The sequence below is a fragment of the Mustela nigripes genome, chromosome 8 (assembly GCF_022355385.1).
Source record: "Mustela nigripes isolate SB6536 chromosome 8, MUSNIG.SB6536, whole genome shotgun sequence".
NCBI classification, from domain to species: domain Eukaryota; kingdom Metazoa; phylum Chordata; class Mammalia; order Carnivora; family Mustelidae; genus Mustela; species Mustela nigripes.
In genome coordinates, this window is record NC_081564.1 from 45,353,509 (window position 1) to 45,375,678 (window position 22,170).

The window sequence follows — 22,170 nt, forward strand, 5'->3', positions numbered from 1 at the left end:
TACAACTCTCCAGCTTGTTTTTAAGTAAGCAATGTTAATTTTAGAGCCAGTTGGAATTTTTAATGTTATTGATAGGAATAATCTCTATTAAATACTCACCCAACAAATGTTAGTAAACCTGTTCTTACAAGCTCTTTTTAAAATTGCATATAATTTCTTAGATTGTAAATATGTCTGTATTTTCTTGAATTTGAGAAGGAATTTTCTTAAATAATGAATTTTCCCCCTGAATTTTGTTTAGACAGAATATTGGTGAAAGCATTCTTTACCTGTGGGTGGAGAAAATAAGAGATGTTCTAATACAAAAATCTCAGATGACAGAACCAGGTAGGACTGAAACATGCTGTTAATGCTCTTTTAACTTAATAGTAACTAAACTTCCATTTAGATATTCTAAATGAAATTTTTAATGAAAATCTATTCTGTTTTATGGTTTATATGTGATAAAATACAAGTTTCTCTGTAAAGTTCATTTACTCATGTAATTATGGTTCTTTCTTTCTATATGGCTTTAGCCTCTTTGGTTTCATCTTATACCCTTACAGACTTAGATTTTATGGTTAAGGAACTTGGGTCTAAAATTTATGCTTTCTTCAGCTTTTAAGGTAGTATGAACCATGTAACATTCTTCATGAATTATTGGAGTATATCAATTAGATAGTAACTTCAAATGAGTGAAGTGTTTATAGAAAAAGAACTTGGGAAAATTCACTGAACTGACATTTAGAATATAAAAATTTACTTTGAAAATATATTTTGAAATTGAGATTTTGGTTTGCTCTTTTATTCTTTTATTCAATCATTATATGACAATGTGAAACTATTTCATATTTCATTGTCACCACTGATAGAATTGTTTTCAATCTGAGAAAGAGATTTTTAAAAAACAAACCAATTATTTAGGACTCTCTTAGCAAAATCAGTATACACGTAAAGTTGATAGTAGTATATACTTTTTCAGAAAATTTTACTATTTTTTACTGCTTTCATTAACATAAGATGGTCTGTCCATGTGACAGTTTATTTTGAAGTATTTTCTTTAACTTTCGTGATTCATGTTCTGATTTTGTAGCATTTTAGGGCACTAATAGGAAAAGTAGTTTCAAAACAGAATTGATTTTGGCCAATCTACCATTCTAGAGTGTAGGATAATTGCAAATATGGAATGTATACCAGTAAAAATTTAGGACTCCCAGGAAGTTTGGGATCACACAACTCTCAGGAAATTTTAAAAATTATAGATCTTAAAAGGATATTTTTCTGTTTTCCATCTATATCTACAATATAGGTTAACCACTCTCCAAATTTTAGAGTTACTGATTTTTGTTGTGTAATTTATAATTAGACTTCTTAGAAATTTTGTTTAGAATTTTGCTTATCAAAATTGTTTTTGTAGACTTCATACTAAAATGGAAGGTTTTTTAGTTCTGAAGAACTAAAGGCTGCAAGCTAGTGATCAAGGTATCTCATGAGAATTTTCCGCTCCAGGACACCCACTTGACACGTAATTTATTTCGATTTTACTGTTAATCTTCAGTACATATTTACTATTTCATAGTTTCTTTCTACTATAGAAATACTAAATTTTAAAAGATTAAATACAACTATTTATAATTTTTAAAAATTCTGAACTTATTTTAGAGAAAAATTGCAGAAATAGTACAAAGGACTCTTCTCTTTTCTATCCCTCACGCTGCTTCCCTTAGTAACATCTTACATAACCACAGTTATCATTTCCAAGAATAGGATACAAAAATTGCTATAATATTAACCAAACTAAAGAGCTTATTTGAGTTTCACTGATTTTTCTGCTAATGTCCTTTCTGCTGTTATAGGATGCTGTCCAGGATTCTACATTGCATTTAGCTGTTTTTTCTCCTTACTCTCTTCTGGTCTGTAAATAGTTTCTCAGTATTTCCTTGACTTTTATGACTTCTTATGACGTGACACTTGTGAAGAATATTGATTATTTTGTAGAATGTCCCTTAATTTGGGTCTGTCCATTGTTTTCTCTTAGCTGGAGCAAGATTGGGCATTTTGGCAAGAATACCACAAAATGACATTGTGTCCTTCACAGTGCATATTTTCAAGGAACTCATGGTATCAATATGCTTTATTATTGGTGATGTTTACCTTGATTCTTTGGTTAAGGTGGTATCTGCCAAGTGTTTCCGTAAAGTTATGGTATTAATCAGGGCTCTCCAGAGAACCTATAGGGTGTGTGTGTGTGTGTGTGTTCATAAAGACAGGGAGGGAGGGATGCAAGAGGGGGAGGGAGAAGTTAGGACGAGAGGAGAGAGAGATTGGTTTATTTTAAGGAATTGACTCATGAGATTGTGGGGGCAATCTGCAAGGTAGTTGGGCAGGCTGGAGACCTAAGGAAGAACTCATATTGCAGCTCAAGTCTGAAGGCTGGCTGTCTGCTGGCAGAATTCCCTCTTCTTCTGGGGAGATTAGTTCTGTTTCTGTTAAGACCTTAACTGGATGAGGCAGTCTGCTTTACTCAAAGTTAACAGATTTTGAATGTGAATTGCATCCAAGAAATACCTTTATAGAAGCATCTAGAATAGTGTTTGAACAAATAAATACTGGGTACTGTGGCCTAGCCAAGTTGACATATAAAATTATCCATCACAGTTACCATCTTTCCTCTAAGGGCCTTAAAGGAGATACTTTGAGACTATGCTAATAATATCCTATTCCTCCTTAAACTTTCACACACTAATTTTAGTATCTGTTAGTATGTCTTGTCAACAATATTTATTACTGTGGTGTTTGCCTAATGCTGAGTCACATTTTCTTCTTTAGTTATTCATTGAATTGGAATTATGTTGTGAGGAAGAGATGTCTCTTTTTGATTACTTATTTATATCAATATGAATGCATGTATATTATTTTATTCCATGGGGTAAAATTCCATACTATCATTATGTTGTTGCTCAAATTATTTTAGGTTTCACCTTTAGTATCTCCTTCAGGTAAACTCTTGTATTCTTTTTACAAGTTTATAAGCTCATCTCTCCTTTTATTTTTTACTCTCTGCAATCATAAGATATTCCAGGCTCATCTTTTCTTTTCCTTGCTCCAACCTTGGTGTCAGCTACTTCTCATAAAAGTCCCTGATTCCTTCTATTGAAGAATGGTGTTTAGAGATCAAGACCAAAAAGTTTTTAAGTAGAATTCCTTACTCTCAGAGTTCACTGGTAATATCTCATATCTACATAGGCCCTGATGTAAAGAAGAAAACTGAAGAGGAAGATGTAGAATGTGAAGATGATCTCATTTTAGCATGTCAGCCAGAAACTCCTGCTAAAGCATTGGATTTTGATATCAGTGAAAATCGAACAGGTATAATGTTACTAACTAGTTTCTTTAGAGTAGAGTGGGATAGCAGTATTATGTATTGTTTTTGAAATGGTGTAGAAATATAGTAAACTCTCACATGTTAAGAAATAGTTTCGGGCGCCTGGGTGGCTCAGTGGGTTAAAGCCTCTGCCTTCGGCTCAGGTCATGGGATTGAGTCCCACGTCGGGCTCTCTGCTTGGCAGGGAGCCTGCTTTCTCCTCTCTCTCTCTGCCTGCCTATCTACCTAATTGTGATCTCTCTCTGTCAAATAAATAAATGAAATCTTAAAAAAAAAAAAAAAGAAGAAATAGTTTCTAATTTGTAGAGAATTGAGTTATTTTTTTCCTGCCCACCAGCCATTTTGGTGTTTGCTGGGTCTGTCGGAATGGTGAGAAAGAAAGAAATTTCTCCTTCCCTTCACCCTTTTTCTTTTTGTGACTTTCTAGTGTTTTGAATTAATGATGGGAGAAACTGAAACTAAGAAAAGCTGTGTTAATGTTTTCAATTCACATCCTGTTTTTATATTTCTATTTTGAAATTTTCAGCTGTCTCCTGATGTCACAGAGTTAAGTTTTAGTCTGTGCTCACAAATATAAATGTAATAATTGAAAGTGCAACCACTGAATTAAAGCTAGTAAAATGCCTTTAAGATTTTAGTTTTTGCTTAAGCAAATTTGTTCCATAATCTAGTAGTAGTCAGCTTATGAATAGATTGATGTGATAAATCAGCTCTATGTTGTGATCAGAAGTTATCTTCCATTTTAGTATCTTAAAATTTTGAATAATAGCATCAGTTTTCTCAAGTCTTTTACAAAAACATGATAGATCAGAGGAAACATTCATTCTCATTGAAGGTAAGGTGTTTCCTATGCATTATACAGTAGGTTTTACTTATTAAATTAATTAATTTTCTATTTTTAAAAAGATTTTATTTATTTATTTGAGAAAAAGAGAGCATGAGCGGGGGGGTGGGACAAAAGGGAGAAATAGACTTCCCGTGGAACAGAGGGAGAGAGAGCAAGCAGAGGAACGGGGAGCCCAATAGAGAGCTCACTCCATCCTAAAACTCTGAGATCAGTTGGTGAGCCACCCAGGCACCCCTACACAGGAGCTTTTAAATAATACTATGAGATTTTAAAGTTCTTGCATGATATTTCAGCACTAGCAAGGGGATACACAGGAAGAGAAAAAGTGGGGGAGAAGACCCAGGACTCCCACTCCTGCTTTAGTCTCACATTTTATTCATTTATGTATTTGTGGATTTGGTATAAGATTTCTTTTGGGAAACAGGATCCAGTATTAAAATAAAAAGTAAAAATAATAGTCACGATAAGCAGTATCTGGTTCCTCAGTACTGCTCTAGTACAGTGGTCACAGTTCGTTCAAGAAGAGGACGCTCTCAGAAGAAAGGCAAAAGTCCTGCATAAACTTGGTTTCTTGTCCGAGTCCTGTCACAAACCAGTGTAGTGAGGTTGGACAAGCTGTTTAAAGCTGTGAAGAAATATTTGTACTTGTGTTAGTTGAAGTAGTTCATTAATTATAAGGCAAGCTGATTAGGTAATATTCAACAGATCAGTGAATAGAAATAGAAAATAATTTCAGTTCTTTTTCCTGAATAACTTTAGATCCTAAATGAGGCAGATGTAGCAGCCAGGATGGTTGGTAAGTTTCTCAACAGAGTGAAGAGTGAATTAGTGGTTCTTTTTTTTTTTTTTTTAAGATTTTATTTATTTATTTGACAGACAGAGATCATAAGTAGGTAGAGAGGCAGGCAGAGAGAGAGAGGAGGAGAAGCAGGCTCCCCGCCATGCAGAGAGCCCGATGTGGGGCTTGATCCCAGGACCCTGGGATCATGACCTGAGCCGAAGGCAGAGGCTTTAACCCACTGAGCCAACCAGGTGCCCCTAAGTTAGTGGTTCTTCAACTTATTTAAGGAGCAGAGTAACTCGAAATCATGATACTCCCTGCAATACCAGTTTGGTATATTCTTGATATAGTCAATCCTATGAAGTAGGAACAGCTTTATTAGTAAAAGATGTTACATTACAGCTATACAAAATAAAGTCCTAGGTTTTCCAACAATTTATGCTACTGTAACAGTCCAGGATTTCAGTCCTAACCCACCTCTGGGTGACCTTGGCAGGTGAAAATCATTTTTAAGTCAAGTAGTCTAATCTTATTTATTATTTGGAAACCTTTTGCTTAAAATTATAATTTTTTTAAAATTATAATTTAATTATAATAGACAACTATTAATGGCCATAGGGGTTGATTTGCTGTATAATTTATGTCTCTTCCCCAGCTCCCTTCCCCACCCTCTGCCCACACCATTGTTAATTTTTCAGTATTTGAATGTGAGAATTTTAAAGATAAAATACAATTCTTTAAATTTATAGAGATAGAAGAATTACCTCCGATTGATCATGGCATTCCTATTACAGACCGAAGAAGTACTTTTCAGGCGCACTTGGCTCCAGTAGTTTGTCCCAAACAGGTAAAGTTACTGTGTCCAGCTCACTTTGATGTTGTTTTACCAAAGTAATTCAAGTAATGGTTTTGCAATAATATCCTTATTTTTGCTATTGCTTTTAGTTTTCATGTAAGGTAAAAATTTTTTGCTCGTTTTCCTACGCCCAAGTTACTGTCAATCATGAAAGTCATTTGTTTCTGTTTGTCACCACTTTCAAAATTGTACCCAAATTCTAATTAGGGCTTAACCCTATCATGGATTTTCAAACAAGAAAAACCCATTGGGTGGAAAATTATGATGCTTAATGTCTTGTTAAAAAGAATTATTTGTCCTATTGTGTGGGAGTTCTGCAAAACCGCATGGGTTCCATTGATGCCCAGGGAAGGGGACAGTGGACAGACCGGCTGATCAGAGTCTTTCTAACATGAATTCCTTTTCCTTTTCCTTTCTGCCTCCTAACCTTAGGTGACTTGGCTCCCACCCAAGGATATCAAATGGGAGACTTTTCAGTCACAAACTGTAACAACCTATAAAGTTAAATTAACAACAACAAAAGTGTCATTAATTAACATAGGTTTTAATCATTAGTCTCTTCCATTTGGTCTCTGTAGCTCCTCTACTGTAAGCTCTTCTAAGCCCCGACCTCCAGGGATACAGTTCTTTGTACCAGGCCTCACTTTCACTCTCTTCTGGTCTCTAGAAGAGGAAATTCTTCTCTGCATTAACTAGTGGTCAAGATAACAGCTTTTGGTGCAGGCTTCTGGCTCTTTGTCTCAGCAACTCTATTTTGTCCTGGGCTGTTGCCCAAAATCTTGTTGCTAGGGTCCTCATTAGACATTTTGTTCTGAATCTGTTCATCCTGGATCCTCTTTCTTTCACTGATTATAATGACTTAGACTTAGTGGATTATAATTTGTGAGAGCTTAAATAAATCTTAGATGTCATTCTCTACTTTATTGATCAGGAATCTGAGAACCTAAAATATTAAAAAATGATAAACAGAAGACTGCACAGTTTCTGACTCAAATTGATATCTGTAGCTGCAGCTCAGTTTTCCCTGCCTCCAGGATTTCTTCTGTATTCTTTGCCCGTTACCTTTCTGAAAGGTCTGGCCACATGTCACTATCCCCAACCCCGAGTCTTTGAGTATTTCCTTGTCTAAAAGGAAAAACCTGAACTTATTATACGAGGCCCTTTAGTATAGGATCCTAGCTTTATCAATGATACAATGTCTTTTGTAGTCTCATTCATACTCTAAACAGTTTCTACATAAAGCTATTGGTCACTTCCAGAACCGTTCTCTTTTCTGTCCCTGGTAGGGTTACCAGATAAAATATAGGATACCTTTAAATTGGAATTTCAGATAAACATTACTGTACAGGACACACTACTACTAATAAAATTATTTGTGGTTTACCTGAAATTCCAATCTAACTGAGCATCCTTTATGTTTTATTTGCTAGATCTGAGAGATTTGCACACACTGTGTCCTCTGCATGGAATGGCTTCTTCCTCCCCCACCCCTTCTTCTCTTTTGATGCAAAAGAGATTGCGCTCATCTTTCAGGACCTGGCTTATGTTACCGCCTCTATAAACCTTAGATGACTCCCAGAGAGCATTTTGGTTTTATATTTGGGACATACCATTATTTTTTATCTGTCACATTGGATACATTAAACCCGGTGAATTTTCAGAGCTCATTTAAAAAAATGGTCATATTTACTTTTAAAATTCTTTACATGGGTGGGCACCTAGGTGGCTCAGTGGCTTAAGCCTCTGCCTTCAGCTCAGGTCATGATCTCAGGGTCTGGGATCCAGCCCCGCATCAGGCTTTCTGCTCAGCAGGGACCCTGCTTCCTCCTCTCTTTCTCTTTGCCTGCCTCTCTGCCTACTTGTGATCTCTCTCTCTCTGTCAAATAAATAAATAAAATCTTAAAAAAAAAATTCTTTACATGGGTAAAAATTTTCATATATAAGTACCTATGACATGGTTAGTGCTCAAATATTTATTGATATTTGGTGCTCAAACATACCGGGTCTAGAGGCCAGCCTGACCCCTCTCCATCAGCTCCAGTAAAGCTTTGCCTGTCGCTTTGAAGGAAAAAAAAATACCAGGTCTATAATTTTTATACCAATTAAGAGTACCAGTTTCTGCCTCTAAAATGAGGAGAAAGCTTTGGAAATGGCTTTTTCAGAGCATAGTGGATTCTTTAAATCACTGTTTCAGTACAAGAGTATTTATATCAATATACTTTAAGATACTTTTCTAGCATATATTTGTAAACCAAATAAAAAGTATACAGTAGTTTATTTATATTACTGCTGTTTTTAAGGTGAAAATGGTTCTTGCCAAATTGTATGAGAATAAGAAAATAGCTAGTGCCACCCACAACATCTATGCGTACCGGTGAGTGATCATCACAATATTAGGAATGTTCCATTTGTAAAAAATGGGGGAAACTGATGCATGATTTTAAATAACAACTGCTTTGGGGGATTTTTTTTTTCCTTTATAAAACTAATGATCATATATAGAATATTTGGAAGCTACAGAAGAGAAAAAAAAGAATTGGAGGGGAAATCAGCCATTTTCTGCCATTAAATGTAACTGATAATAATTTGATATATTTTGATGATATATTGTTACATTTTCTTTCTGTCTTCTATGCAAAGTTTATTTTTTCAGTGCATTACCCTACTATCCTTTTTCTTTCTTAACAAAACCATTTTTCCATGTTGTTACAATTGCTTTATAAACATTATTATAATGGCTGTGTAATATTTCCATTATTTATTTAACCATTTACTTTTTGTTCAGTTTTTCATATTTTTTGATGTTATGGAAAATAGTCCCGTGAACACCTTTTTTATTCATTTTAGATATTCAGGATAGGTTACTTCAGATTCTTTTTTGAAATGAAATGGGCATATAATTTAAAAAGAAGAAAGAATGGATTCTTAAAAGTAGAATTATCAAAAAGTATGAGTGTTTTTGAAACTCTTGATACATACTGCCAATTTTTTTCTTTTTTTCTTTTAAACCAATTTATACTCCCTTTAGCAGTGAATCAAGTGTGCTTCTTTTTACTATATACCTTTTAGTTTTGAATACTAAGGTTTTATACAAATCTTTGCCGGTATGTTAGTAAAGAGAAGAAAGGCATATTTCTAAATATGCAGATTAATACAGACTTACAAGAACAGAATTCAGAACTGAAAAGAATCAGAATATAAACATAGAGACAGTGCAAATTTAAAATGTGATCAAGAATATTGGTAAGATCTAGGCTTTCTGAAACTCAGGAAACTAAAAAAAAAAATCTTTCATTTTGGATAGGTGAGTTTTTAATATTACTAAGTCACATTAGTTTACGTGCCAAAACTTAGAAAAGACTAGTTGTTATACAATTCCCTACTTACTGGAGTATTGGTGGACAGAATTTTGATATTTTCTTTCTGGGTTAGGGTCATCAGTATAGAAATGAGTGATTAGTATGTGATTGCTCTCAGTGATTAGAATATGCTGTGGAGGTATTAATAGCCATTCATTCATTCATGCCATTTGTTTATTGAGTGCCTACTATATACCAAATGCTTTACAGAAGTTAATTCTGATTATTTCAGCAACTCTGCCCCTGCAGAAAGCTTTGCTTTTTCAAAATCACATGGTTGTTAAGGGGTAGACCTGAGTTTGAGAAACTAATTTCATTTCTCTCGTTTATGCCTACGCAGCTGTGTGGCTGCACCTTCAACAATAGCTGGCCATAATGTTGATCTTAAATTATCAAAAAGTTAGATAATATGCTGCATATTCTATTTCAGGCCCCACAGTTTGGGGTTTTTAAGTTCCTGTGAGTATTTTTATAGTTTTTCATATTAATAGATGGTGAGCTATCACTTCTCACAAATTTCAGCATGACTACGTGCAGCAGCCCCTCCAGCTCGCTCCTTTGTGACACTTGGGAATGAAAGAGCTGAGCTTGTCAGAATTGTGTGTCGCCCAAGAGTAAAGAGTCACAAAGTGGCAGCTTAAAGGACCCCACTGGAAATAAAACAAAGTATCTTTATTTGGTACATGGACTTTGCATTGTGTATTTTGAATGCTTAGGATCCTTTTAAGGTGACTTCCTGGTTCTGGGGTTCTGGGGCTGTGTTCCTGCTTTGGAGTTAAGGGGCACTCTTTAGCTGCTAGCGCTAGTACTGGCACACACAGCTGTGGGATACGGCATCATTATCTTCCTGGCATGTGAGGAAAAAAGCAAAAATGTCCATGGGATTTCATTTTTTAAAAACCTAACAGTTTATAACTTCATAAGTTATGACTTATAACTTCAATTTTCTTCACTGGTTCCATAAAATTACAGTGTTAGATTATAATTACAGTCCTAATATAAACCAACTGCTGACTCCTTTTTGCTTTAAATTTGCCATGTAAAATGTTGTCTAGTAGTACTGTGTTTTCTTGGAACTCTAAATAATAACAGAGCCTGGTCATAGTAGGTGGGCAATAAATATTTATTGAGTGAATGAATGGAAAGATAGGTTGAAGGATGAACGAGTGAATGAATGAACATGATTGCTATAATAAATATGAATATATAAGAAATAAATGAATATGTTTGCTGTAATTGACCTAGGTATATAGATATGGTAGTACGTGGCTTTTTATAGCCACAGCTGATAAGATATCTTTGGTGCATTTGCCTTGTCCTAGATGGTATTATTTCTTAGGGGCCTAAGAAATCCATCTTAACTGGCACCGTTTTCTTTTTATATCTCACACTTACTTACCATGCTTATTCTGCTGCAGTGTAACCCTACGTTATTATTCCAGACGCGAACTTTCTAGGTAATTTAAATAAGTAAAAATACCATGATTTATCTCTGATACTGATAACCAACCAGGGGAAAAGTTACAGAGAGAATAAATCTTATAATTCTTAGAATAGGGAGGATAGAGAAATGTTTGATGGCCAGAATAAGATGTGAGAAAGGTATAAAATGTTCATTGTTGATTTTGTCACCTCTATCTTTTTTATATCCTTTTTGTCTCACTAGCTCTTAGGCTCTTTGAAGACAGGAGTAAGCTATTTATCTCTTCTGTATCATTTCATAGTGCCTACTATGTATAAGGCTTCTATACAACAAGTTCTTAGTAAATGTTTCTCAGTAACTGCTCTCTGTAACCTTATAGCTTCAAGGTTAAATGAAGTGTCAATGTGTAAACTCACCTTCCCATAATCAGCATTTCTCATTTAAAGGAGGCATCCTTGATTCCTAGCCTTCCCAGATACAAACAATGAAATATACCAGATAATGAATAATCAGTGAAAATATGTCTAATTTATAGCTGAAGAAGAATTTTTTTTGACAAATATGCTGCTTTTGGAAGTAAATTGATTGCAACAAGTATGACGGTGTAACTCTTAGTGCAGTATTTTGGGATTTCAATGTGTAACACTGTCTTATGTATTTCTAGAATATATTGTGAGGATAAACAGACCTTCTTACAGGACTGTGAAGATGATGGGGAGACAGCAGCTGGTGGGCGTCTTCTGCATCTCATGGAGGTAAGTGTAACTTAAACCCTGTTAGTACTGTTCTCTGCACCATAAAACTTTTCGATGAAACAGAACTCCATAAAGGGAATCAGTAAATCAGTTAGGCTGTGTAACGTGAAATTTATTTGGGTGAATTTGTAGTTAATTTTTAAATACCGACTGAGAGAAACTTTTAACCACTTGATAACGGGCAGAAAGCACAGCATTAGTAACAAGTGCTGTGCTTTGAAGCCCTGTCAGTCACAGACCATAGAAGATTATCTTCAGCTCTAGAGAAGTATCTTCTTTTTGTTTCTCGACAGTGTCCTTCCTGTTTCCTCTGTTCTGTCTCTGTGCAGATCCTGTTAGTTGGGTGTTATTGGACCGTCCAGATGGACCCAGAATGCTTTTTTATTAAGTTGTCCATCTCACTATCTTATGTTTTAAGACATTTTCTTACCTGTCTTCCAAGATTTCCATTGAATTTTTAAAAATGTTTAGCAGTCATGTATTTAAGTTTTAAGAATTCTTTCTTCTTGGAGTGCCTGGTTGGCTCACTCAGAAAAGAATGTGACTCTTGACCTTAGGGTCATGGGTTCGAGCCCCATGTTGAGTGTAGAGATTACTTATAAATAAATAAATAAACATTAAAAAAAATAAGAATTCATCTCTATTTTTCTATTTTTATAGTGTAGTGTTTTGACCTTATGGATACAGTATCTTCTAAAATTTTTCTGAGTGTGCTAGAGTTTCTTTTTTTTTTTTTAAGATGTTCTCTCTCTTAAATTTTTCCTGGTCCAGTTTAGTTTATCTTGTCATTTCTCTTTCATGCTGCTGGACTTTTTTTTATCTCTATGGTAGTCATTGATTCTCTGCTATTTTTAAGAATAGATTTGGTTTTTTTCTTAAGGTAGTTGCTAAGTTTCTTGTGTTACTGTATGTGGAGGTTTGTTTTCTAGACGGGCCATTCAGGGCAACTGCCTTTGGCTCAGTTTATGATCTCAGCGTCTTGGGATCAAGCCCCACATCAGGCTCTCCTTAGCAGGGAGTCTGCTTCTCCCTCTCCTTTTGCCTGCTGCTCTGCTTACTTGTGCTCTCTCTCTCTCTAATAAATAAAATCTTAAAAAAAAAAAAGGGCCATTCCCTTGAATGGAATGGTACTCCGTGTGTGGTCAGGCCTATAGATTGGTGGGCTTCAAGTTAAGAGCAGCATTTGACAGGTGTCAAACTGAGGAAGACCTTGCTGGTGGGCACCAGCAATTATTCATGCAACCCTTCCAGTGGTTTGTTCAGAAGCAGGTTTTGGTTGTTGTTTGGCTTAGGGGCAAGAGGCTGCTTACACTGAGCTATTGTGGTTGAATTCATGAAGAACTAGAATGCTACCTGCATGATCTCCCCTTCACTCTACCAGGTTGCTCCTAACTTTGGAATTCGAGGACACTGTGGAGCAGTGTTTGCTTTCTAAATTTCCTTCTTATTCTAACATTCTGTGACCTGAATGTTAGGAATCTCACTCTGCTCACTTATGGGGTTCTGCCATTAAAGTCACGGGGAAATGTTATGTGCAATTTTGTATGCAGGTCATTTCATTCTCCTTTAAAACTTGAATTCATATGTGTCTACGTGTGTATCTAATTATGCTTTTGAAAATAACAGATTTTGAATGTGAGAAATGTCATGGTGGTAGTATCACGCTGGTATGGAGGAATCCTACTAGGACCAGATCGCTTTAAACATATCAACAACTGTGCCAGAAACATATTAGTGGAGAGGAACTACACAAATTCACCGGTGAGTGGTTATTGAGATTATATAGAGAGTTTCTGACCACTGCCTATGAAAAAAAAAAAAAAAGAAAAAATTAAGAATGAATCAAAATGTTTGAAGGATGCCTGCGTGGCTCAGTTGGTAAGTGTCTTCCTTCAGCTTAGGTCATGATCCCAGCCAGGGTCCTGGGATGGAGCCCCATGTCAGGCTGCCTGCTCAGCAGGGAGTCTGCTTCTCCCTCTCTCTCTGCCTCAACACCCTCCCATGCGCATGCATGTTCTTTCTTGCTCTCTAATAAATGAATAAAATCTTTAAAAAAAAAGAAAAGAGAGAATGTTTGTGGTGCATTGGAAATTGTGGGCTTAGGTTCTATTAAGAACAGTGTGACTAGCCTGTTGTGTGAACTTGGGCAGATCACTTCATCTCTTGGAGCCTTAATTTCATAGATTCATACAGAGTTTTATAAAACCCTTAAAGACCAATTTTCACGCTCTAAAATTGAGGCCGGGAGAGGTTGTGTAGCTCATGCTACAATGAACTAGATGTTCTTCAACAGTGTGTAAAATTCTGATATTCCCTGTTAGTGTCAGAGCACTTTCCCTCTCCCCTGGCATGCATTGGAAGGCCTGCCTTTATACTTTGAATTTTTTTGTTTTGTATTTTATAAGCAAGTTTATTTTAAGTTTGTTGCGTTCCTTTGGAAAAGGAACAATAGATTAAATAACATCCAAATTATTCAAATGTAAATCTGTTAGGTCAGTGAGTGTTTTCCTTGACTACCCTTGTTTATTTTGGAAATATTAAAATAGAATACAAGTGAAAGTGCCCTATAAAACAGAAAGATGGTACAAATGGAAGTAATAATACTTTCATTCTTATACATATTCTATATGATTAGACTGAAGTTTCCTAAGCCAGTCTCTTCATATAAATGGGGAGATACTACATTGATATTTATGTCTTTTTTAGGAGGAATCATCTAAGGCTTTGGGAAAAAACAAAAAAGTAAGAAAAGACAAGAAGAGGAGTGAACATTAATACCTAAAATTATATGACAGGTTAATATGCCTATCACTGTTCACAAATTCCACAGTCACCAGGGAATATTGTGCAGAGAGGATCCTGGACTGCTCAAGTTGGCCAAACCATTGTGGACACCAGCGCTGTCTTTTCTTCTTTGGTTATATCATCTGCCAAAAATAGAGAACTTGTGATATATTCATGTGTATTTCAGGCTGATTCAGAAGAATTAATTTGAACTTAATTGCCACTTCATCTAATTGAGGAAGGTAACAGTTGCCCAGGGCAGTACCTGAATTAACTGTCCATTTCAGTGCTTGTCAAGTGCCTTTGTTAGGTGGGGAAGAAATGTCTCGAGAGGAGTATAAATACCTGGTATCTTGTCGTCGGGATTCTCATTATGTTAAATGAATATTGCCTTTGACTGCTATTTATGGCTTATTGGAATAGGAGCTCATGGCAGATTGATCTTGGAGAGTTTCTTCTTGTGATTTTGGTTCACAGTAAGACACCTTTCATTTTATAGTGTTCATCATTGAGTAATGATTAAGCAAAAATCCAGGAGTATCCATCTGTAGTTATGTGCTGAAGTGATAATTCATCTGCCAGATTTGTTTGCATAAGTGTTATTGCTTCCGTTTCTGTTGCATATTGGTGATTGTGAAATTTCAAAATGTGACTTTTCTAACCTCTACTTTTTTTGTTTAATTCTTGTAATGTAAAGCAGTAGATAGGGAGTGTCTGTAGTTTTCTCCCGTCCCTGAAATGTGTTAGTGTAATATTCTGTTTCTGTTTTTTTTTTTTTTAACATCCTGGAAGTACCTTTCTTGTGATCTTCATTGAGGAATTAGGACGATGCTACAAGCTCTGCCGCAGTTAATGGGGCGTTTATAGAAGGGGATAGAGGTGGGGAAAGCCACACTGGTGTGGGTAGCACGTCGTCCGGTGGTTATGTAAGTGTGACGCATGATTTCTTCTACATTCCAGCCATCTTTCTCAACTCCATGACTTTGCAGAGAAAAGGAACAAATGTTTTGACTGGAAAAACAAAGAAAATCCCTCTTTTTTTTCGTTATTACCAGATTTCCCTTTATATCAGTGTTTTATGTTCCTCCTTTCATCTGTAAGTTATGCCCTATACCTCTACGCATCTAGACAATACAGTTATCTTTGAGATATAGCAGTAAGCTATTAGCTGTTCCCCCTTTAGATATGATTGCAAACAGTTATTGAAAGTTATTAATTGATTGCAGATTTGTCTGGGATTCTCTTCCAAACGCAGGGAACGGAAGTTCGGAAGTTGCAGAGAGGAATGGTGCTTGCATCATGGAGAGCATCACAAATACTCTTTTTCTGTTCCCTTGCTGTCTTGCCTTTGAAAGACCCAAAACTCTTATTTGGTATTTTTAATAAAAATCTAGTAAATGGCTTTATACTAGGATGGATTCAGAAGTAAAATCCAAATTGTATTTGTTGTAAATATGTCTAATGTTGCCAGTGATTAGTAGTTATCAGAGGATGTCCTAGATATATTTAGAACACTTACCTCAGATTCCACGAAAAGTTAAGTAGCTCCTGTTAAGAAGTTGAAATCCATTAATTAATGTTAACTTCACAATTTTGGCATGTCTGACCTGTGAAAGAAGATATGAAACAGGAAGAATTTGGTGCTGCTGAAAAATTCAGTTAATTTTTCCAAACACCAAATTTGAATTTCTTTCTTGCTGTTTCATCTCACAGTTATTTAGGTCTTTAGATAGAAGACCTTATATCTGTGATCTCATTTGCCCTTATTTAAAAAAAAAGTCTTATTTTTGCTTCTTTCTACAAAATTATTAGTCATATTTTCCTGTTTAAAAAACCCAATATCCTTTGCCCAAAGGCAGTTAGCTAGTAGGGAGAGATCTCAAAGTCTCCAATTCTGAAATCTGAGTTACTTATATTTGTATTCAACCATTATGGGCCCCCAACTAATGATAGCATCTTTTCTCTATTTAAAATTTCTCTCTATTAGAGGATTTTCAGATTCTCCAAACAATAATTTTCTATAGCCAGATCTATATGCTCTGGCATATTTTATAATATACAGTATTAGTTAAAAATATTCTCCATATGCCAGTATGTAAGAGCAAGTAGCATCTACTTTTTAATGGGAAAAGCAGTATGATTTGGAGGTATGTATCATGAAACAGGATGTATTTGAAAAGAATTTTATCAAGCTAATCACACCCAAGAAAGACTAGCATGAAGCAGATACTGTTTGGAGGGCAGGTGAAATTTACTGGAAAAATTGTATAATCACTTCTAATTCTACTCTCTAGAGATAACATTATTAACATTTGCTATGTACATCCTTCTATTTTTTTCCTATGCATGATTTTGTATATATAGCTATTTTTATTTCCATAAAATGGTATTAAACTGTATATACTGTTTTGTATCCTGCATATTTCATATAGAAGTATATTGTTAACATTTCCCCATGTCAATAAATATTCTTCTATGGCTTAGTTTCTTATGGCTACATTGTATTCTATCTTCTGGGTATATCATGATATACTAACTAGTCCCCCCATGTTTCCAATTTTTAAGTTTTTTCAAATTTTTCACTTAACTAACTGAAAAACTCATGTGCAGATTTTTTTGGTATTTATCTCTGGTTATTTTCTTAGGAAAAATTCCTAGAAATGGAATTTCCTGATCAAACATTTACACATTCCTTTTTTTTTTTTTTAAGGTTTTATTTATTTATTCATGAGAGACAGAGAGAGATGCAGAGGGAGAAGCAGGCTCCCCACTGAGCAAGACTCAATCCCAGGACCCCAGGATCAGGACCTGAGGCAGACGCTTAACCATCTGAGCCACCCAGGCTCCCCATTTATACATTCTAATAGCTTGATTGGTTTGGCCAAACTGCTCTCCAAAAAAGGTATCGCCATTAGCATTGTGTTAGAAGATTCTTAGGATATGGGAGATATGGGAAAATAAGGATTCTGGCAAATAAAACTACCACTATCTTTTTTTAAATTGATCTTTTTGTTTTTTTTGAAATAATTATAGATTTCACTAGAAGTTGTAAAAATATTCTGCTTTCCCTGTTAGTAACATCTGATGTTACTATAGTATGTTTACAAAACCAAGAAATATATTCTGCCTGCAAGTTCTTTATTGGGTATGTGATTTGCAAATAATCCTCTCACATTTTTTTGCTTGTCTTTTATTTCTCTCTCTCTCTCTCTTTCTGTCTTTTTATTCATTCCCTGACAGTGTTTTTCACGGAGTAAAAGTGTTTAATTTTGAAGAGATGTAATTCACCTTTTTTTTGTTGTTGTCAATAATGTTTCTGGTGTTACGTCTAAAGAAGTTACCTACCCCCAGGCCATGAAGATTTTCTCCTTCCTCTTTAAAATTTAAGAGGTTTTTTGGTTTTGTTTTGTTTTTCATTTAGAACTATTACACATTTTTAGTTAATTTTTAACTAGATATAAGCTTTAATTTGCAGTTCATTTTTGTGCACATGGATATCTGATTATAGAGGTGATTGATTTTTTAAATTAAACTTCTTACTGATGAATTTTCACAAAGTAAACAGTTATATAACCAGCACTTCAGTTGGAAGAAAGGACAGTACCAGTACCACAGACCTCCCCCCTTGTGTCTCATCCTACACTAGCTGCTCTCCCCCTTTGCCAAGTAACCACCTCCCTCCCCGACTTCTGACACCAGAGATTAATTGGGTCTGTTTTGACTCTCACGTAAGTGGAATCACAGTCCTTGCTCGGACTCCTTTTGTTCCAACATTTTGTGAGATTCATCTGGATTGCTGTATGTAGCAGTTCTTTTATTCTTCCCACTGCGTAATATTCCATTGAATGAACACGGCAATTTATCAATTCTGTTAATGGATATTTGGGTCTCCAGTCTGAGGCTGTTATATTCAGTGCTGTTACAAATATTCTTGTAGATGGTTTTTAGTCCACATAGGTACGCATCTCTAAAGCAGTGGCTTTGTGGAGTCAGGATATGCATACGTCGACCTTTAGAATACGCTGCCCCAGGGTGTGCTGGTGAATTTTTAACAACTGAATCTGGAGTGGTTGCTGGTTAGTAACATGTGTCAGTTCCTGTGGTGTAAATACTCCCATTCTGTCCAATTCTGAGCCACTCGTGTGAAATTTACCAGTGGGCAAACTTCCTGAACACTCAACAATGGCTTTGTGAGCTCCAGCACACATCGCTCGTACTGACAGATTAGTCTTTACAAGCAGTTAAACCAATTTGCACTCCTACTCGTAGTGTAGTGAACAAAGTTCTAGTTGCTGCATATCAACATTTGGTATTACCTGACTTTGAATCTAATTATGCTGTGTGGTGTGTAGGGGTTTCACTTTGTGGGCTTAATCTGCATTCCCCTGATGACTAATGAACACCTTTGGTTACTGCAGTTTATACCTGAGCTGACTGAGTTATCATATAATGACACATTTTCCCCCTTCCAGTAATGGAAATATTGGGGCTTGTTACCAACTTGGTTCAGATACAGAGAACTAAGTTTACAATTTTGCATATTGGAGCACCTAGTCTGTAAATTATAATACTCGGTCACTGCTCCCACTGGTATATTCTCTATGAATTTATCAGGAAACTGAATCTTTTTTTTTGCTTGTAGTTTTTTAATTTGTAAAAATGTGGATTACGATTCCTCCCTGTCTGGGATAGTATGGGGATTCAATGAGATGCCTTCCATGGTGCTTAGTATGTGATAAGCATCTGATAAAGCCATTAGATAAGTATTATCTTTTCCTCCCTATTTAGGGGAGAACTGTCCTCTTACTTAAGACAGTCTATTGTTGAGAATTCTGACAGTCCCTAGAATTTTAAGTTGACCTTGAGGTGATGAAGTTCTGCCATCCCTTTGGGGAGACAGTGGAGTATAGCAGCTTTGAGATGGCTCTCTGGAGCCTGTCGGGTTTGAATCCTGTGTCTGCTTTTTGCTAGCTAGCTTGCTCTAGTTTGAGCAAGTTATGTAATTTCTCTGCATTCAGTTTTGAAAAGTTTATTAAGAGCTAATCAAGCCATGGGCTGATATGGAAGGACTGCTTAGTTAGGGAGATGCAATAGAAGACGCTCAATCTAGCTAAGGACCAAGCCTGACGAACTTTCTCAGTAAATAGCCAAATAACTGTATATATTAAAGATGCTCTTATCACTTAGGAAATTCCTAGAGTTCTGGGTCTTCTAGGCCATAAAGAGGGATAAAGACCAAATATATAATAAATTATAAATCAAAGTATCACAACATGTAAAAACCATTCTTCGCTCGAACTATGGTCTGTGAACCATCATTTGCAACTCCCTCCCCACTGCCCCGTGTAGGCCAGGTAAAAAAAGAAAGGCAAGTCAAAAATTACAAAGCTTACAGATGGATTTTGGTTTCTGAACCTAGGGAAGAGTGTTTTGTGTTGTTTTGTTTTCCATTAGTCCTGGTTTTGAGTTATATGTACTGTTTAGGGGCATGATAAAGTTAATTCATACATCAGGACCGCCAAAAATGGGGGCTGCCCTAGTATCACGACGTGTGTTATAAATCTAAACATAGGTCAGCCTACACTGGCTATGTGGGAATTGCGTCTCGAGGAAACCCAACTTAAATAAATCACAGTCCTCCAACTCAGCTTTAGCTAGCTTACCCTACCCTAAAAAGTAAGACCTGCTAGCCTTTTCAGGAATCTCTGACTTCCTGGCCAACCATGCCCTGTTTCTGCTCACCTCTCCTAATGCTTTCTAAAACTCACTCTTGCCCAAAATCCCTTGGGAAGAATGCTCTACTGTTTTGGAGCGCTATACTCCCTTAATCTGTGCATTGTTTTCTCCCTTGAATAAAGGACATGAAACTCATTACCAAATTGTATTATTGTCATTTGACAGGCAGATAAACCACAACTATGTGTGATTAATGAGAATTAGATTTGCAAATCAGAGTTGGATTTAAATTTTGGTTCCATGCTTTGGACATGGAAGCTATTTTGGACAAGTTACTTAATTACTTTGAGCCTTATTTTTCTCTTCTGTAAAATGAGGCTAATAACCTTTCCTCACAGGGCTTTTGGAGGGTGGAATGAAATGAGATCTATGTGAAATGTTGTTAGTCTAAAGTTTCTCACATAGCAGGAGCTTGCTAGATGAAGGTCGGCATGTTTCTTCTAAAAGCAGAGAAATCAGATCAGTCTGAAATCAATGATACTGGTGCTGAATATGCCACCCTGAAATCTGCCTCTTCTGCCTCAGGATTATTTTGAGCTGATTATTTCAAGAAACTGCAGATATAGCAGAACATCCAAAAACTGAGTAAAAGTTACCTTTTGGTAATGGAAATCTACATTAAAAATGAGGCATGCACCAGCAAGAGAGTGATTGCCAGATACAACTTTTTCACTTGAGAGTCTTATCTGCAAGGTAGGGCAGGCAGCCTTTGCTTACCAGTCATTTCCTCCTCTCATCTTCCCGTGGATTACCTCCGCCCCACAATACCTTTTGTCTTCAGCTGGAGATGCTATTTAAGGTAGTAGCTTGGACCATCTTGGGAGTTTTATTTATTTTTCCTGGATATCTCCCACATATATACGAGGCACAAACATTAATAAACTTCTGCTTGTTTTTCTTTTGTTAATCTGTTTTTTATTACAAGGAGTCTTCACCAAGAGCTCAGGGGTATGGGATGATCTCAAATCAAAGTGGAGATGCTCTTTGGAGCTCAGACAGGAGAGTGAATCAGGAAACCAGCAGTGGAATGCAGGAAGGAAGAATGCTGGCTTGTGTTCAGCTGTAGGTCTCAGTGAGTGGGAAGTGTAGAAGGGTGTGGATCAGAAGTTTCAAAAGCATTTTTTTTTTTCAACAAGAAACTCCTCTGTAGAGTCAAGTACAGCAGCACAGCCTAAAGCAAAGGGGTAATTTAGATTTAAAATGGAAAAATAGGTTTAAGTGGTCAAAAACAGATATAGGACTGAACAATTTGTTGAGGTAAGACTGTAGAATATATAAAAGAAAAATGCTTGTAGGTTTATGAAACGTTTAGAGGACTAAGACAGTAGTACAGTTAAAGTAGGCATCAACGTTGACTCTTTGGAGAAACTTTTTCTTCCTTTAGGCACACTATTTTCCATTTTTTTGTTTTATCTGTGTCTGATTCTGTAGTAACAATGCTTAAAAACTAATAGGAATCACTGAATCTGACACCAAAAGCACAGGCAAGGAAAGTAAAACTAAGATAAATCAGACTACTTCTTTGCATCAAAGAACACAATCAACAAAGTGAAAAGGTAACCCATGGAATGGGAGAAAATATTTGCAAATCATGTACCTGGTAAAGGAGTTGATATCCAGAATATAGAGAACTCCTAAAATTCAACCCCCTACCCCTCAAAAAAAACAAAACACCCAACACCCAATTGGGCAAAGTACTTGAATAGGTATTTATCCATAGACTATATACAAATGGCACATGAACCAGTGCCAACATCATCAATCTTCAGGGAAATGCAAATCAAAACCATAATGAGAAATCACATCATAACTATTAAGATAGCTACTAAGAAAAAACCCAAAATAACAACTGTTGGCCAAAGCGTGGAGATATTGCAGCCCTTGTGCACTGCTGGTAGGAATGTAAAGTGGTATAGTCACTAGGGAAAACAGTATGGGGGTTCCTCTAAAAATTAAATGGAGAATAACCATATGATAACAGCAATTCCAATTCTGGGCATATAACCCAAGGAATTGAAAGCAGGGTCTTGAAGATATATTTGTACATCTATGTTCATAGCAGAATTATTCACAAAGCCAAAAGGTAAAATCAACCCAAGTGTCCATCAGCAGTTGAATAGATACACAAAATGTGTTATATACATTCAGTGGGATATTATTTATCCTTAGAAAGGAAGCCAGTACTGACATCTGCTACAGAATGGATCATCCTTGAGGATATTATGCCAAGTGAAATAAGCCAGTCACAAAAGGACAAATACCGTA

The 22,170-nt window shown here is 36.0% G+C and overlaps 1 protein-coding gene across 2 annotated transcripts in view; it reads left to right on the forward strand.

The window, feature by feature from the left end:
• Positions 1-16,652, forward strand: part of IMPACT (impact RWD domain protein) — a 29,424-nt gene extending 12,772 nt beyond the window's left edge. Inside the window, exons 5-11 of one of the 2 annotated variants that reach the window (XM_059409381.1) lie at positions 242-327; positions 3,226-3,348; positions 5,742-5,839; positions 8,149-8,222; positions 11,295-11,385; positions 13,012-13,146; positions 14,092-16,652. In XM_059409381.1, coding sequence (XP_059265364.1) covers positions 242-327; positions 3,226-3,348; positions 5,742-5,839; positions 8,149-8,222; positions 11,295-11,385; positions 13,012-13,146; positions 14,092-14,160 — 676 coding nt within the window. In that variant the 3' untranslated portion in view covers positions 14,161-16,652. The remainder of the gene's footprint in view (positions 1-241; positions 328-3,225; positions 3,349-5,741; positions 5,840-8,148; positions 8,223-11,294; positions 11,386-13,011; positions 13,147-14,091) is intronic. The other variant, XM_059409380.1, reaches the window with a different exon arrangement.
• The last annotated feature ends 5,518 nt before the right edge of the window (positions 16,653-22,170 follow it).